This window comes from Periplaneta americana, chromosome 3 (assembly GCF_040183065.1).
Source record: "Periplaneta americana isolate PAMFEO1 chromosome 3, P.americana_PAMFEO1_priV1, whole genome shotgun sequence".
Taxonomy (NCBI): Eukaryota; Metazoa; Arthropoda; class Insecta; order Blattodea; family Blattidae; genus Periplaneta; species Periplaneta americana.
The window spans coordinates 151,032,993-151,052,795 of NC_091119.1; the positions used below are offsets into that span (position 1 = coordinate 151,032,993).

At 37.8% G+C, this 19,803-nt stretch overlaps 1 protein-coding gene across 5 annotated transcripts in view; it reads right to left on the minus strand.

Moving 5' to 3' along the window:
- LOC138696642 (serine/threonine-protein phosphatase CPPED1-like) overlaps window positions 1-19,803 on the minus strand; it is a 48,859-nt gene that overhangs the window by 13,940 nt on the left and 15,116 nt on the right. For 2 of the 5 annotated variants that reach the window (XR_011331432.1, XM_069821851.1), the window contains exon 2: window positions 925-1,002. The exons of 1 other annotated variant lie outside the window; for it this stretch is intronic. Coding sequence is in view for 3 of the 4 variants with exons in the window: in XM_069821851.1 (XP_069677952.1) it covers window positions 925-976 (52 nt within the window). In the remaining variant the exon portion in view is untranslated. Of the gene's footprint in view, window positions 1-924; window positions 1,003-7,177; window positions 7,273-7,468; window positions 7,606-19,803 lie in introns of those variants that run through there. 2 more of the 5 variants (XM_069821852.1, XM_069821853.1) reach the window with 2 other exon arrangements.

The window sequence follows — 19,803 nt, forward strand, 5'->3', positions numbered from 1 at the left end:
ATCCCTGGCGCCAGAGCGAATTTTTCTCCTCTAATATCAATTGTTACCATAACAGATATATTCTGACTACCAGATGATTTGTTACAAGATCAGCTTAGTGGTCTCACCAGCCTTTTCATTGCTCTCATTACATTTACGTCCTTTAATCTATATAAGTGAAAGTACGGTACATTATTCTTGGTCATCTCTATATTACTATATAATTGCTGGGATATATATTTTTTTATTTCACTGTCCAACGTCACTCTTTCTGCACATGAGAAATACGCAAAAACAATTACATGCAAAAAAAAAAGAAGAAGAAGAAGAAGAAGAAGAAGAAGAAGAAGAAGAAGAAGAAGAAGAAGAAGAAGAAGAAGAAATCAGAACTCTGTGACATAAGGGGAACTTATATATTTTTTTTATTTTATTGGGTTAGGTTACGACATTGTATCAACATCTCAGGTTATTTAGCGTCTGAATGAAATGAAGGTGATAATGCTGGTGAAATGAGTCCAGGGTTCAGCACCGAAAGTTGCCCAGCATTTGCTCGTATTGTGTTGAGGGAAAACCCCGGAAAAAACCTCAACCAGGTAACTTGCCCCGACTGGGATTTGAACCTGGGCCACCTGGTTTCACGGCCAGACGTGCTGACTGTTACTCCACAGGTGTGGACAAAAAGGGAACTTGTACCAGGACAGTTTATAACCAAGCCTTTCTTTTTCTCCAACAATCTTATTGCTCCATTGTAAGTAATCATATGCTCATCTCATGCAATAGTTTTTATGGATTGCTTAAAATGTATGGTTAAATAAAGAACAATCTAATTAGGTATACTACCTACACTCCGATGATGTCTGAGGAATGGATTCTGGGATGCAAAGGTACAGGTTGTCACAATTCTGAAATGTAGTATCATAAATATCATACTAGAAATATTAGTACCTTTCCCAAAACAATCCACCTGTCGGTTTCTTGCAACCACTATCCCCGACATTGTTCTCCTTCTTCAGAAACAGCAATCTGTATGATGTGAAAAAAGAATTTACTCATATAGTTAATTTCACTCTAGTGGTAGTATGAGACACAACATGGAAAGAAAAAAAACTTAAGCCTGATGTTAATATAAAACTATTTAATTTAATTTAATGAACTTAGATATGATCAGTTCATGTCTGATCAGTCTTAAAAAAATTGCATTACATTACTTTAAGGCCATGTCAAAGAGATAGAACGGATCAACTATTTCTAGGATACATTACCAAGACTCAGAGAATAGCTTGTGGTAATACACCCAAGAGATAACTCGGAAATGTTGCACTTTCTTTTTTACATACATGAAAGAATGCAAGCCCAAAAATTTCATTAATTGAAGTCTATTATATTCAATGTCATCAACACTTATAGAAGTTACAGTGTACCTTCATATTTCTGTATTTTAGTTGCACTATAACTATCATTTCTTACTTTAGCGTCCAATTAACCTAAATGAAGTATATACAGGGTGTTTAAAAATACGGGGCATAATTTCAGGTATGTATTTCCCACATGTAGACAATCAAAATAGTTCATTACAACATGTGTCCGGAAATGCTTCATTTCCGAGTTATGGCCTTCACAACATTGAAATTCACCGGAACGTTTTTCTTTCCGCAGGTCATTGTCATTACAGAAGATGTTCAAAATGTCCATCTCCTGCTTGAATACAGACCTCACATCGCACATCGATGTCTCATTGACCTGCGAACACGATCCCAAACTCCAGGAGTATTGTGTATTTCCTCAGAACATGCCACAATTCGATTCCGAAGGGATTCCAAATCAGGCACAGGAGACGAATAAACCAATGATTTTAAATGGCCCCACAAGTAGAAATCGAGAGGGTTCAGATCAGGTGAGCGTGGAGGCCAAGCAATTGGGCCACCTCTACCTATCCATCGATCAGGAAACCTTCAATCCAAGTACCGGCGAGCCGTACGACTGAAGTGTGCAGGAGCGCCATCATGCAAGAAGTGAATGTGTTGACGATTGATCAGTGGAGTGTCTTCTAAAACATGAGGTATGGTGTTTTCCAGGAAGTTTGTGTACGCCTGCCCCGTAAGTCTGTTTACAAGTACATGGGGTCCAACTAATCGATCATCAATGATACCGGCCCACATGTTGAGGGAGAACCGCACCTGGTGATGAGATTGAATAGTTGCACGTGGGTTTTCATACACCCATACATGCTGATTGTGGAAATTTGTTATGCCATCTCGTATGAACTGTGCTTCATCTGTAAATAATACTAAGGCAGGAAAGTTCGGATTTACACCACACTGCTGCAAGAACCACTGACAGAACCTAACTCGTGCAGGGTAATCTGCTGGTGACAGTGCCTGTACACGTTGCAAATGATAAGGATACAATTGATACTCTTTCAACAGTCTGCAGACAGTCGTATGAGGAACACTGACTTGCAACAGTACCCTTTGTGTGCTGATAGAAGGAGTCACGTTCACAGCCTCCAGAATCTTCTCCTGTACTTCTGGAGTTGTAGATCTTGGTCGTCCCCTTCCCAAACCAGGAGAGTTAAATTTTCCATACTCGCACAGACGGTAACGGAGACGTACAAATGTCTTCCGATCTGGACATTGTCGCTGTGGGTACCTCTCCTGGTACAAACGACGAGCCAGCACAGCATTGCCGTCCGCCTTACCGTACATGAAGTGTATCTCTGCCAGCTCTTGATTTGAATACATGTCGCACAGTCTAACGCCTACACAACACTGAATGTAACCCTCGCCTCGGAATGAACTGTCAGAGTGCCCTCTTAATGTCTCCTTTGATGGCAATGACCTGCGGAAAGAAAAAAGTTCCGGTGAATTTCAATGTTGTGAAGGCCATAACTCGGAAATAAAGCATTTCCGGACACATGTTGTAATGAACTATTTTGATTGTCTACATGTGGGAAATACATACCTGAAAGTATGCCCCATATTTTTGAAACACCCTATATAATTATACAAGCTAATCAAAAAGTGTTGTCGCCCTGGTTGGCAAGTTGGTATAGCGCTGGCCTTCTATGCCCAAGGTTGTGGGTTCGATCCCGGGCCAGGTCGATGGCATTTAAGTGTGCTTAAATGCGACAGGCTCATGTCAGTAGATTTACTGGCATGTAAAAGAACTCCTGCGGGACAAAATTCCGGCACATCCGGCGACGCTGATATAACCTCTGCAGTTGCGAGCGTAGTTAAATAAACCATAACATTTTTTCAAAAAGTGTTCAACATTTAAATATTTTCATACAAAAAATTAAAATTGTATCAGTACTATCAGTGCTAGACTTTTTCTTTTCCAACTCTGATGTCTATATAAGGAATTCTGGACAAAAGTAAGCTTAATTCTTATTATCCAATTAAGAAATCTCAGGCCTACTACTTAACAGTAGCGTATGGAACATCAGCATTTACTTAAATAGGATAGAAAATTGTAGATCCAGACTCTGTAGCAGAGAGTAACAAATGTCTCAAACAGAATTCTAAGAATGTGAACTTTACAGTACTGTATGATGTTAATCAGACAGCATTGTATAAAACAATCCTGTCTAAAAAATCAGTGTACATCATTCATATGATACAAATCTCAATGAAATCTTACAGCATCAACACAGAGGAATAAAATTACTGCCTTTGCATAACCTTTTTTTTTCCTCTTATTACGAGTATTAAAAAACCTTAGGCTATAGGTAAAATTAAACAATATAAAATAAAATTTTTCGACAGTACATTCTCTCCATACATTAAAATGCAAGAAGAAACTTTACAATTTGTCTCTCACGAAACTAAGTCCCAGGATACGACACTGTGCATGTGTTACAGCATAGGGGAACAAATTGTAAAGTTGAGCCAAATGCAATTTCTGAAATATTGCTGTAGGCCTATGTGAAAGCGAAGAGCAATTCTACAGAACAACTAGAACAAAGGCTGCACTTTTTTCTTTAACAAATTGCGTTGCTACTACAAATAGTATAAAGAACTAAGCACGTGGTTTTACTTTCCTGCGTCCAATACTTCCTACAGAATAACCTAGAACTTTTCTCCTGTTGTACTTAGCAACAAATAGATGTATAGTTGCCACATCAGATGCCACAAGTGAACGGATGGCCAGTTAAATGTAAAACATTGTTAATTGTGTCGAAATACGTCCTGCTTCGACAATAATCTCTATTTCCACTGGCACTAAAAATGCTTTCTTGCTGATGCGGTCCAGGCCCCCAAACATTCATTGTCCAGAAATTTGTCTTGGACTCTCGAGCAATCTGAAGTAGGCCTAATTAAATTACATGCCTTGGCTCTGATTGACTGGACGGTGTGACTTTTGGTGTTCCAAATAAGTACTTTAGTATGATTCTTGGCATCTCTCAGTGCAGTCCTTACCCGGAGATCCGATTGAGGGACTATTTTACCTCCGGAGAATTTTACCCCTCATTTCTCGTGAAAAACAACAACTGAATGGACTACAGTGGACTTTATGTTGTCAGCAAACAGCTGGATACATTAAGAAGATTGATTAAATTACATGCCTCATTAACATGTGCCATTATGGAGGCGATACATTCATTCATTACTACGTACAACAGGTGGGTCTAGGAATTCTCGTCACCAGAGATGTCGTCATTGTACTACTTCATCAATGATTAAATTTTCGTCACCAGACTTCTGGTCACCGATTAAATTTTTGCCACCAGACTTATGGTCATTGATTACATTTTTATCACTGGCCATAATAATGTTTTTATTATTATTATTATTATTATTATTATTATTATGATTATTATTTTAAACGTAATCGAATTGTTGGGTTGTTTTTCAATGTTACGCAAAATGCTTTTCCAAGCTTTTTGGAAGTGTTTACAGGTCGAAGGACTGTCAGGACAATACTCAGAAGAAGATAATACTGAGCTGAGGGCACAATTTCATTCGTGTATAGCCCTGACAGTTGTTGCCAAGTAAGCTGTAGTTGTTTTTGAAGATTTGGAAATCACTGCTATCTATGAATTAATTCCAGTCTTTAACTGTGTGGAAGACAAGTATGTGAAGGGCCATAGACATGGTAGAGACAGACAGATGCCAATGTTTCCCCCGACCACAAAGTATGAAACTGTTATATATGGACTAGAGAGAATCTTCCTCGAACAATACATGTGAGACATGGCATAGGCTCATGAACATTCTATGGGAAAGCCTTATCCTTTCTTATATTGTCCTGCAGTTACTGCAGAGTGAGACAGAAAGGACACAGTGTGACAATTTTGAAACATTAATCACATAACATTTTATACAGCGTACCTGTGGATATTTTACTTGTCAAAATAAATCATTAATTTTAATAAAATGTGTACTGGTGACCAAAAAGTCGAAGTGATCGAAACACCAGGTGACAAAATTTCAGTGAGTAGGTGGTACAATGACAAGAGTTCTGGTGACGAGAATTCCGCTTCCCACAACAGGTGAATAGTTCTACGTTATTTTGTGGAAATTATTGGATATCAGAAAGTAGAACTACGTGCTTAGTACTTACGGTTGCCAACCATCCAGATTTCGCCTGGACACTCCAGAAAAAGAACTTTAGTCTAGGCAACATTTTGATCCTGCCCTGGACGTCGAAATGTCCAGGAATTGAGATTTCGTGCTGTCTGGACGAGCTGAATATTCAGTTGGATGTTATGATGGTCTCTGTATCTTAAGAAGTGTGTATGAATATAATGTTTCTGATGAACAGTTTGTGGACATGCTGTGAAATACTAAAATTTGTAACATTTTTAATGCCAATTCAGTATCTAACAATAATAATAATAATAATAATAATAATAATAATAATAATAATAATAATAATAATTTATTTTATTTATTTATTTACTAATATTTATTGTGCTGTACAACAGCCTAGGGCAATAACTATTATTATTATTATTATTATTATTATTATTATTATTATTATTTATTTAATCTGGCAGAGTTAAGGCCAGTAGGCCTTCTCTTCTGCCCAGCCAGACTCTAATGCTTTCTATAAAAGAATCTTCATTTTACTCGGTCACATCTAGACAGATAGATTAACTGAAACAAACTGTCTGAAAATCTGATCAAGACAGAGTTGCAAGTAAAGATTAATTTTGGAGTATGGTATCATGTTCTGAAATTGTTCAGTTTCTTCACGACAATCCTAGTGGCATATCTGCAACAAAATGTAAAAAGAAATACAGGTTTAAGAGGAACTAATGACGATTTTTCTTTAAAAAGTTAATACTGTCTATCTAAAGCAGTGGTCGTCAGCACTCGCTGAAATGGGTAGAGTCCATGGAGGATAAGGAAATATGCTCCATCATGCACAAGGGATAGGGAAACAGCATACTCGCCAGCAGCTCGCTAGCCCGAGGGTGCAGTGTTTTGTTGACCACTGATAACGTTTCAAATTTCCATTGTGCTGTGTGGTGGTTGTGGAGGGTATTAAATATTATAATTGATGATCCGTATATACACTTTTGTGGTTGTTTCGTGTCAGTATTTCCATTTAGGCCCAAATGTAAAATTTGAAGTATGTCCAGGAATCAGCTAACAGAAAGTTGGCATCTCTATTAGTGCTCTATACGTCTTGTAGTACGCAAATGCTTAAAAAAACAAAAAAAAAAAATGCCTCCTTTGGTCTAGTTTTATAGAATTACTAAAGGTCCCAAGTGCAATTTCATTTCACTCTGAGAAATTTGCTGAAACTGATTTTTTGTACTTGGTTATTTAATGACGCTGTATCAACTACTGGGTTATTTAGCATTGATGGAATTTGTGATAGCGCCATAGATTGCCTGACATAAGCCTTTCGGTGGGAAAAACATCAGAAAAAATCCAACCAGGTAATCAGCCCAAGCGGAAATCGAACCCACGCCCGAGCGCAACTCTGAATCAGCAGGCAAACGCGCTACTACCGGTAATTAAAGTAGATTCTTGTGGACCAATCGTAATACATGCATCCAAATGAACAGGTAATTTTAGTAATGAAGGAACACAGGTTAGGTCACTACAATCTAACCTCAAAAGGCCTACGCATATGAAAATAAGTTCTATACGCTCTGGGTTTTATTTTGTTATGCATTGGAACTTTCCATTCCTGTTTACGTCTTTTCTTATACATGACTACGATTAATGACAATACCGGTACGTACAGGTACAAAGAGCAACACAAAACGTGTAACTCAAAGCACAATGTGAATGCAACATACAAACAGGATTACAAGACGAATACAAAATAAGACATAATTAAATCGCTTATGAATATACTGTATAATACATTAATAAATAAAAATAAATACGAAAAAAATAAAATTGTAGATAATAATTATTTTAATATGCCTAAATTCATCTACAAAAACAAAAATGGTTGGATTGATATGTGAACCTACAGCAGTCAATGTCCAAACCGCGAAATTTAAAAGTGTATTGTAAATGTAACATACCTATTCCTATAGAAAGATTAGGATCTTGTAATTGGTTATGCACGCGATGAAGTTCTTGCAACAAATCAAGCTCAAATCTAACCAGTCACTGCAATTCGATAAGCAATTCGTAACAGTTCCTACTCTAGATAAGAAAGTTGCGTCATGAAATCTTATCGTGAAATAATGTAAATAAAATAAATCTCTTAATAAATATGCCACATTATTGTTGAGATATCAGGGAAATGTATTGTTATATTGACATAATGGCGAATAGTTGTGAACATAATTATGTAGACTACATTCTGTTCGTAGCATAGGTTGAGAGAGAATGATTTTCTTGGAATGAATGAATGAATGAGTGAGGGGGGGGGGGAGTTGGGGAGGCGCACAATAGGATGATAAAATAAGCTACGAGGGTTGATCCCTATGCTGTAACCCTGACCCACTTATAGTTGAAAAATTAATTTTACTTCATTTTTCCACATATTCCCCTAGAAGATTGATGCACTTCTCCAGCGATGCTCCAACATTTCCACAGCTTCCTGGAAGAAGGGTTGTCCAACCTCTGCAAACCACTGGTTTACGGACTGGGTGAAACTTTCTTCCCACGCAGATGTTCTTTGAATTTTGGGAATAGCCTGAAGTTGCTGGGTGCCAGATGTGGTGAATAGGATGAATGGTCCAGCAACTCAAATCCTGCTGTTGAAATTGCAATCATTGCAACTAAGGACCTGTGACTTGGATCATTGTCTTGTGGAAAAGAACCTCTCGCCTGAACTTGCCATAACGTTTCTCCTTGACAGTATACCGCAATTTTTCAATGAAATTTGCATAATAAAAACCTTGTTATTGTGGCTCCGTTCTGTAAATAGTCTGTCAAAATAATATCTTCGGCATCCCAAAAAACAGAGAGCAAAATCTTGCCTGCTGATAATTATTTTTTAGGAATCCGTGAACTTCAATGTTTTCTCTCCATACTTTGAATTTTGGTTTTAGGGTCATACTGGTGGACCTATGCCTCATCCACAGTCACCTATCGTCCAAGAAAAGTTTTTTGTTTGCTCTAAAATTAGTTAAATGCTGCTCGCAGAGCACTACTCTTTGTCGTTTTTGTGTCGAAATGAAATAAGCTATGAACATCTCAATCCTCCAATAATAATAATAATAATAATAATAATAATAATAATAATAATAATAATAATAATAATAATAATAATAATAATAATAATACTAATAATAATAATAATCCGTAGCGCTACAGCCCACAAAAGGCCAAGACGGGCAAGCCGACTGCTGGCCTCACGGCCACATGCCGAAGCAGAGGTGGACGATCATCCAACCAGAATGGAGGTATCGTGTGGTTAGCACGATGAGCCCCCCCAGCCGTTATAGCTGGTTTGGGTAAAATAATAATAATAGGCCTAATAATAATAATAATGATAATAATAATAATAATAATAATAATAATAATAATAATAATAATAATGCATTAAGACAGAATAAGAGAACAAGTAAAGAACTGTTTTTGAGCCACAGACAATTAACAATATTAGCACATATATGCCTACTGTATATAAGCAGATGAGAACATCACTTAAATGTTACTGTTATTTATTCATCTGAATGAGAGTAGTGCCAATCTTGTATTAACTTTCTATAGTTACGCATGTATTGTGAAGAGTCTGTTTCGCGTGCAAGTCAAAGCATAACTGAATAACATTATTTTTTCTTAATGCTGCAACCCTCTCCCCAGGATTGTAATAAACTCTTGCAAATAGGTTATGTATATAGAGTGTTTCGTAACATTTGGAATCCACTCCATCGGTGAACGGAGACACAAAAACAATGCAAAATATCCATATAAACATTTGTCCCATTTGATCTTGTTTCCACGTTATACTCATGTTTGTAGACTCGGTGCAATGGATATCTAGAGAATGTAAACAGTGACGCAAGGCCACATGCTCTCTACCTCTCCGTGTGGTTGGTCCGTAGGTAGAAGGTAGAGGCTGCGGCTTGTCTACATTCTCCGGATATCCATTGCGCTCTCTATGCTTCAGTAAAGTGGAGATGCTTACCGTTACAGGAAGTGGTCGAGTAATCACCTGAATATGAGCCTGCAATTGTCGTGTCGTAGACTGCGGTTTCGGTACCTATTATTGAAAAAAAAAAATGTCAGATGTTTGTCGGATGAGTTGACGGCCGTTTTGAATACGCTGACAGAGTATTTTAATGTTGAGAATGAGTTGTGAATAAACAATGTTTCTAAGTGATCTCACAAGTAAAATTTCAATTGATTTAGGTATGGAGAACGCTCAGGTCACCCCTGGCGTACTTATTTAACAGGTCGAGAGATACCTCAGTTTGTTTTAACTTGGCAACAAGAACACATGGGATAAATGTGTATATGCACTTTTTTCAATGTTTTTGTCCCTCTTGTCCACCAATGAATTGGGTCCAACTTGTACGAAACACACTGTATATGCCGGCTCCTCTTGTATACTGCGTGTTCAGTTCAAAGTGTGTCATGGCTCTCTGTATGCCGTCATGTGGCTAGCCGATGAGCCTAGAGAATTCAATCTTCCTACACTTCCGCAAAGGCGCATTACGTATGTGCCAGAGAAGTTGCCTGGCAAGTATGGCGTTCATTCTGAAGAGTACTTACCGATACGTACGGTATTGCCGGTAGTGGCAGGAATGTGAAATGTCTGGAAACACATACTGAGATGAGTTTTTTTCTTTATGGGAAGAGGGGTAAGACGATTACTTAGGTATTTATTGACATTAACTTCGACGGTCAACATGGACGCGGAGCATTTGATTTGTGTTGTGGAATGTTGTCGTTACCGATGATAACAAATACCCTGCGTACGATTTGCCCGCGCAAAATACAGTTCGAAAGAGGTTATGGTAGCACACAGCCGTACACATCGCCATCTGTTGCTACGACGTTCAAGTTATACCGTACACGTTCTCAAGTTCAGATTGAACGCCTTAAATGATAGGCAACTTCTCCGACATTAAAGCTGAAACTCGCTTCAAATCGCTGACTCACAACAGTGACGTCATGACACACTTTGAAATGAACACCCGGTATAAGGACAGACTCGTTCAATTGTCTTTTTATCAGTTATGACGTAAGCATTTTCATGGCAAACGAAATCTAATTTCCCTTCCACAAATTACTTTCATTATTATTTTCTATTAATGTAGGCCGAATACAGATGTTACACATAAAACAATTCCTAACCATTTATAAAGAGTTCCTCTTTTCCTTCATACCTTAAATAGACGACTTATGTTAGTGAAATGGGCCTTAAGATTTCTAACAATCTGACAAAGGAATTGTTAGATATCCAATAGACAAACAAAAACAATGTGGCCGCCCATATTAACTCTAAAAGGTGAGATGAAGGTGATAATGCGGGTGATATGAGTCTGGGGTCCAACACCGTAAGTTACCCAGCATTTGCTCATATTGGGTTGAGGGAAAACCCCGACCGGGAATCGAACCCGGGCCACCTGGTTTCGCGGCCAGACGCGCTAACCGTTACTCCACAGGTGTGGACCTGTAAGACAATTTTGAGGACAGGTTTCGACATGAATTTTTCTATTTTAAGAGAAGAAGTTGAAATAGCGCTTAGGCAAATAAAGAATAAGAAAGCAACAGGAGTTGATAGAATAACCATTGAATTAGTGAAATGCTTGGGTGAAGACAAGAAGCAAATTCTATCATTATGCAACGAAATATAATATGGGAAAGGCGAATGGCCTGAAGATTTTATGGAGACGGTGTTGCTGCCAATACCGAAGAAAAATAATGCCAAGAAATGTAACGAATTCAGGACTATCAGCCTGATATCTTACTCGGCGAAGATTCTCCTGCGAATACTGAATCGACGTTTACATTCTAAGATGGAAGGGCAGTTGGAAGAAGATCAGTTTGGCTTCAGAAAAGGAAAAGGTACATGGGATGCAATTGGACCACTACGAACAATCGGCGAAAGATACCTAGAGAAGAATAAAGACGTGTATGTAGTGTTTGTGGATTTAGAAAGGGCATTTGACAGAGTGGATTGCAATAAAACTGATGGACATCCTGAAGAAAATAAGTGTGGATTCGAAAGACAGGAGGCTGTTCAGTAACCTACGTATATATGAAACAACGAGTCAAAGTCAGAATAGGAGAAGAAATGTCTGAAGGAAGTGAAATAGGGAGAGGAGTACGACAAGGATGCCTTTTATCATCTGTTCAACATCTACTTGGAGGATTTGGTGACGAACTGTTTTCAGAATATGGGAGGGATAAAAGTAGGAGGAAGAAGAATAAAGTGCATACGATTTGCTGATGATATGGCGTTGTTAGCAGAAGAGGAGATGATACTAAGGGATATGCTACTGGAGCTAAATGACAGCTGTGAGCAGAATGGGATGAAGATAAATGCAAACAAGACGAAGACCATGGTTGTCGCAAGAAAAATAAAGAAGGTAAATTTGCGAATTCTAAATGAGGCAGTAGAGCAAGCGAACAGCTTCAAATACTTGCGATGTACAGGAGTGGCAAAAAAAAAAAAAAAAAAACCGGACCGACCCTTGTAGCTGATTTCAGAGCCTTGTTCACTCCAGGGCACGCTAGACTGGCAACTAAGACTTTCGTGGTTCGAATCCTGCCTGGGAGGGAAACTTTTTTTTGTTCCTTATTCAAATTTATTCCCAATACTTGCAGCGATATTTTACTACTTAATTAACTTATTATTCCCAGAACATGAATTTTACCAGTAATCGAAAAGTATTGAGAATAAATTTGAATAAGGAACAAAAAAAGTTTCCTTCCCAGGCAGTACTCGAACCACGAAAGTCTTAGTTACCAGTCTATAGTGCTCTGGAGTGAACAAGGCTCTGAAATCAGCTACAAGAGTCGGTCCGGTTTTTTTTGCCACTACTGTACTATAAGCAGTAACATGAGCTGCAGGCAGGAAGTCAAAAGGAGTTAAGCAATGGTCAAGGAAGCTTTTAATAGAAAAAGGAGCATCTTTTGCGGACCTCTGGAAAAAGAAGTAAGGGAGAGTCTAGTGAAGTGTTTTGTGTGGAGTGTGGCATTGTATGGGATAGAAACATGGACATTACGACGAAGTGAAGAGAAGCGAATAGAAGCATTTGAAGTGTGGATATGGAAAAGAATGAACGTGTGAAGTGTACAGACAGAATAAGAAATGAAGCTGTGTTGGAAAAAGTGCATGAAGAAAGAATGATACTGAAACTGAACAGAAAGAGAAAAAGGAATTGGTTGGGTCACTGGCTGAGAAGAAACTGCCTACTGAAGGATGCACTGGAAGGAATGGTGAATGGGAGAAGAGTTCGGGGCAGAAGAAGATATCAGATGGTAGACGACATTAAGATATATGGATTATGTGATGTTATTCATAATTAAGTAGTAGACCTAATGTGGACACTCCTTCCTCATATTTCGTTACTTCTTTTTTATATCAGGGTTAAATCTGTGTTGCATGGTTAAAGTTCGTTTTCAGAATTAAAATGTATAGTTATGAGCAGGGAACGGATTTATATGGACTAAAAATATATGAAATATGTAAATATATATGTAGTTATTTTTACCAAAATATGGAATTAAATATGGATTTTTACCAAAATATGGAATTAAATATGGACTTAAAATTATAAAAAAATGACTATGTACGTTAAATATTGGTACATTTTAATCAAACTAAACAAAAAATATAATGGACGTACCTTATCTTCCAATGTAGTTTCAACAAAACACAATTTTTATTGTCTGTTACCATAACAATAGGTTACAAACATTTCTTTCAAGTGCTGAAAAGTGAATCTTCTTCTATTGTCTCTGAGGACAGATTTATACTGACTAAAAGAGCGTTCGACGTCACAAGAAGTAACTGGTACATAATTCAATTTCACAATGTCTGCTGGGGATAAGTCCAAGTTAATCTTCACTGTTGATTCACCACTCATCACAGCAACAACCTTTTGTAGTTCTTCATATCCAGGGTTTTTTGAAAGTACAGTGTCCACCTTAGCTCTTACTGCATCTGCAACTTTACCTCTACCACGATTCAGTTGTTCCACAGTACTATTTATAATTTCAAAACTTTCAGATAGTGAAAGGTGCCTATTTTGGAGACTTTTGAGCGTTTTTATGATGCATGAAAATGTATGCTGAATGTGAGCTAAGTCATTCTTCACACTTATGTCACAGGTAACTGTTTTCGCAGTATCAATTGAGACTGCATCTTCAGAGTCCAATGCAAGGAGAACATTGTTAATAGAGTCTATATGTTCGGCATAATATTCAACTGCTTCTAGCCATGTACCCCAGCTAGTTAAAATTGGCTTTGGTGGCAATGGAATTTCAGGGTACATTTCTTTCAACACGTTAACTCTACTGGGAGCTTTGAGAAATACTTTTTTCACTGATGAAATCAACAAATCTACTTTAGGGAAATTGTCTCTGACCACTTCTGCCACACGATGAAATGCATGCGCCACACAAGTAAAATGAGTCAATTTAGGATATACAACAGATAATGCTTGTCCAGCTTTGACCATATAAGGGGCAGCATCGCTAATAAAGAATAACACATTATCGTACATAATACCCTTTGGCCACAGGATACCCATAGCTTCGTTGAACAGTTTAACTATAGTTTTGTTATTGCACTTTTCTAGAACATCACAATGTAAAAGAATTCGTTCAGAATATTGTTCACTTAACAAACCGATAACTACATTACCAACAAGTCTACCTTCTTTGTCGGGAGTCTCATCAATGGAAACCCAAATTGAACTATCTTTAATTTCATCTCTTATCTTCTGTATTGTCTCATCGTAGATGGATGGAGCATACGTCTTCCTAAGTGTTGACTCATCCGGGATTGTATGTTGAGTATATTTTTCAAGGAATTCCCTGAAGACCTTATTCTTTAGTTTGTAGAGAGGAATATCAGCAGAGATGAGAGAACGGCACAGGTCGATGTTAAACTCAGATCTTACATTCGATGTTGTTGGTTGTGTTAAAAACAATTGTCTCTGCTTGGAATTTAGTTGTTTGTTGGCCTGATGTTTACTAGTTGTAATGTGTTGTTGCACCAGGAACTTTTGTGTAGATGATACTGCACACTGACACAAATTACAAAATAATATTTTATTGTCAGTTGATAAACCATCTTCTTTAAATTCTGAAATGTAACTTGTTAGTTTTGATTTTAAATTGACTGAATGACGTACTTTTGGCATATTTACCGTCTTTATAGTATGATTTACAAAACTGAACCTATGTGTACTCTGACTGGCATTTAACTGTTGAGCTGCACAACTGAAGTCTGTTAAAAATTTTAAATTAAATTAATACAGTTTTGTAACTTACTTTCCCATTGTTGATAGGACTGCTAATTTTCAAATAACTCTGATGTTAAAGGGATTACTGAACAAGTGTTTAAATCTCTATTGTTGAAATGTATTTTTAAAAGTTAATGGAATTTTGTTTTGTTTTATTGTTAAACCTAATATAATATGGACTGTTTTATATGAAATATGGAAAATATATGGAAATTAACGAAAATATGTACTAAACTCTAAAATATGGAAAAATATGGAAAATAAAAGTAGGATTTTTCAACCCTACACATTGTGAAACATAAAGATAATGCAAAATATAAATTATATTAGCTTTATAAGTAAATATGTATTTACATATAAATCCTTTCCCTGGTTATGAGTTAACTGCAACAGTCTATAAATGATACCACGAAACGCCACTGCTCTTCACCTCCTTTTTCTGGTAATTTTTTTCACAGAAGCTTATCACGCGGTTCAGATGATTTGGGTTTAGTTTCTAATTGTTTAGTAGTTTGTTATCAGAATGTTAAGACTTGTAGACCTAATACAGGAATAGGCCTACTCACTGCTCTGTTTGTCAATAATTGGTTTATGCCTAGCAAGCATTCATTTTATAAATTTACATGGCGACCTGTATCTTCCATTAAACGATCAAGATTAACCCTCGAATAAAATATATATATATATATGGCAGGGATTCGTAGAAACCCTCTGATTACGTGGAGAGTTTAAGTGGTTGATGGTTGTGTGATTATTTGGGTTTAGGCATTTGTAGTTTGTTGTTTAGTCAACTGTCCGAAGACAGGTCTGAACCCCACAAGTGACACCAACAAGGTATCACTCATGAAGCAACTAGGCCAGGAGATAATGGGGTAGGGAGGCAGGGTTCCTTTCCCCCTCCATTGCACATATTTCTTACTAGCTACATATTACACTAGTCAGACTTCAGATGCATACAAACAAATGTTCTTCCTCTGACATATATCGTCAAGTGAGATGTACTGCCTGATAATAGACATACAGAACCTCAGTCAGAGGTTATGATGTGTATAAAATAAATTATTATTTTATTTTGTATCATTTATGTTATGTTGCGGGTTGCATCGGCCGCTGGCGCTAAGGAACAATGTTATATTCCAGGTTGCATCGGAGCGCTCCCGGTAAGGAGCAAGATGCGCGTAGAGTAGACGTATTACAGATAATTTGGTAACGGACATTTTTCCGTTAGGCCTATAGGTGAACAAAATGTTCCATGTGAAAAAAGGTTGGACCACACCGATTTACAGTAAACTTAGTCTGACTTTTCTCAACGGGAAAAATAGAAATGATTAGGAAATGTTCTTAGAAACTGTATTATTATCATGTCTGTAGGAGTGGACGATTCATATTATATAGACGTGAAGGAAGCAGGCATATTATACCGATATTATTCCTGAAATTCCGAGGAAAACCACACAAGAAAGGAAGAAGGAAGCTACATTATAATATTCATATAGGCCTATAGGCCTATCATTCCACCGAACTTCTCCGCTGAAAACTGAGTCACATAATACTGAATCAGCATTTACTCCTACGATAATTGTTGCTTCCTTCCTATACTAGCTAGATTCATTGATAGCTTTCATGGTTACCAATTCAATGGAGCCGAAACCAATTCTTTTTTTTTTAGTAGGTTGTTTTACGACGCTTTATCAACATCTTAGGTTATTTAGGTCTGAATGAGATGAAGGTCCAGCACCGGAAGTTATCCGGCATTTGCTCATATTGGGTTGAGGGAAAACCCCGGAAAAACCTCAACCAGGTAACTTGCCCCGACTGGCCAGACGCGCTAACCTTTACTCCACAGGTGTGGACACCAATTCTTATTGTTAGAGAAAAATAGTTTTAGTAAGATAACTGACTTTATTTATAAATTGCTTGGGGTAAGTAAACGCATGTAATTAATAGTTTTAGTAAGATAACTGACTTTATTCATAAATTGCTTGGGTTAAGTAAACGCATGTAATTAATTTTGTTGAAATTCTTTTAAAATAGTTTTTCGGTTATCTTATTAGCCTATATTATTTTCTTATTTATATAGAAATCGGTACTGATAGGAGCTGATAGGAATTGATAGGAATATTAAAAAGCACTAGTGGACCACAAAATGAGTTTCTCATATATTAGCCTGCCCATTTGGGAAATATTTAATGTAGCCTATGTAAACTAGGAACTAGGGTGAAAGCGAAATACTACCTTGTTTTATCTCTTTTCTGAACAGTAGGCCTAGGCTCACCTACTTTTTTCAACACTTAATCTTAAAATATCGCTCCTAGCTGATTCTATCATTCATTCATTCATTCATTCATAGTGTTCTGCCCAAGGGCAGGTCTTTCACTGCAAACCCAGCTTTTTCCAATCTTTCCTATTTTCTGTCTTCCTCTTTGTCGCCGCATATGATCCATATATCTTAATGTCGTCTATTATCTGATATCTTCTTCTGCCTCGAACTCTTCTCTCGTTCATCATTCCTTCCAGTGCATCCTTCAGTAGGCAGTTTCTTCTCAACCAGTGACCCAGCCAATTCCTTTTCCTCTTTCTTCATGCACTCTTTCCAACACAGCTTCGTTTCTTACTCTGTCCATTTCACACGCTCCATCCTTCTCCATATCACATTTCAAATGCTTCTATTCGCTTCTCTTCATTTCGTCGTAAGGTCAATGTTTCTGCCCCATACAATGCTACACTCCACACAAAGCACTTCACTAGTCTCTTCCTTAGTTCTTTTTCTAGAGGTTCGCAGAAGATGCTCCTTTTTCTAAATAATATTGTGATTCTATCTGGCTTTTAAATTATTTGTTTCGAGTTGTGAGAGTAGCCTTTATTTGCGATTTCGGAAAAGTAAAGTTACGATATGTCTTATTTTACTTTAGTTCCGCAACTGCTACAATTATTGAGCTAGGTACTTCATGCACATGCATTTAAGCCAAAATTTTATTTTAGATTTTACTTCTTGCCGCACTGACTGCTGGATCATATCGTGAATATCTGCTGGGAATAATACCAAATACACTATATGACATTTATAGTGTTTTGCTCGAAAAAATTGAAAAATCGAAAGAGAATTGGGAGGACAAATTTAAAAGGTACGCAAAACGCGTCCTTGCAAGGGGTTGGGGGCTGTACAAAACTAAATATGTGAGCTCCAAGCCTGTTGGCCACTAGTCTCACTCCGGGTTACGCTGCTCCACTGAAGGAGCTCTAGAAAATTTTGAAGGGGAAGCCGAAATTGGACGTAACCTCTTAGGTACCACATACGCGAGGGGGACTGAGATTTGATCAAGTGATCACGGAACGGGGCGAGGAGGAGATGGCTGGTGTTTGCCGTTAGGATGGCGAGATGCTGTCATCTGTTGTTCGATGACAAAGCATGTGAAGGCTGTCGGAAGAAGCGCCGTGAAATCTAAATCTGCAATTTGAGAGGTCCCTGTCCTTTCAAATTGCGACTAATTGAGTGACCTCGTATATTTAATAGATAATTTATAGGTCCTGAACTAGGGCATACGTCGTTTATAATAAAGGGGAATATATATGGGGAAGGGCATATAGGTCCGTGGCCCATTTCTTATAGGGCTCATCCCGACATTTGTCTTACGCCTTAGGAAAACCACGGAATACCTTAGGCAGGATGAGTTGTCTCATATACAGGGTGCGTCAGAAAGAACGGATGGATTTCACATGGCAAGAAAATTGTAAAGATTCATCAAATCAAAAATTTATTGTTATCAACATATTCACCAATACATGCAGTTTATTTATGGAAAACAACATTATCCATATGATGTCCTTGGCTTTCAATACAGGCATCGAGGCGTTTTCTGATGTTCGCCATCACTTTCACAGTCATAGCTGGTACAATTGCCACGATTTCTTCACGAATCGCTGTCTTCAGTTCGTCCAGTGTATGTGATCGATGTTTACAAACTTACGCCTTCAAATGGTCCCAAAGAAAGAAGTCGCAGGGCGCGAGATCTTACCGTAGCCTCGGACAATCTCAGTGCAATAGAATTTCGTCCAGGTGATTTCTTCTTTAATGTTGAACCTGTGATACGAAATGAAGCCACCCACCGCAAAATTGTATTCCGAGTTGGAATCCTAGCGTGACATCCGATGTCGAAATGAGTCCTGAGTGGCGATCACAGACTCTTCATTTTTCAAAAATGTCTCTACGATGAAAGCACGTTGTACACCAGACCTACACCATGTTCTCAACTGAAACTGCATTCTATGGCTGACCCAACAGTCGTGGTCCCCCTCACTATATCTCTCTCCTCGTTGCGTATTGATAGTTTGAAATCCATCCGTTCTTTCTGACGCACCCTTTATAAGAGACTAGCCAATTTGGCTATTATGTAGGAGGTGATTGTTGTCATGAGCCTTGTTGAATCGTCTATTTGGCTATATGATGACTCAATTACGAAGAGGGGGGAGAGATGTAATTGTTAATTAATTTAGAGTAATTAGGGAAATTCAAGAGTGCAGGTCCGTGGCCCATTTCTTTTAGGGCTCATCCCGACATTTGTCTTAGCGCCTTAGGAAAACCACGGAAAAACCTTAGGCAGGATGTTCAGTGTTTTGCTGATACATGGTCGATATATATAGGTCTATTGAGTGTCGACTTTGCTGCCATCTACAGGCCACCATGCACAACTATCGATTCAAATATCGAGAATCAGCATTCTATTTTAATTATATAGAAGTGGGAACCAATCCGGAATTTGTCTTTTGAAATCATTATTTTTAGTTATTTATGAAGGATGAAAGCTCTCAAAACCGATCACCTTGGCCGACTCTGGAATTTGAACAAGGCACCTCTCGAATGCAAGTAGGCCTATAATGTTTATCACTGAAGCACCTCGCTCGGACAAAATTCGTATTTGGTGAAATTTTTATTAGACGTAGATCTAAAACTTGATAAATATCACAAAATTATTCTGACA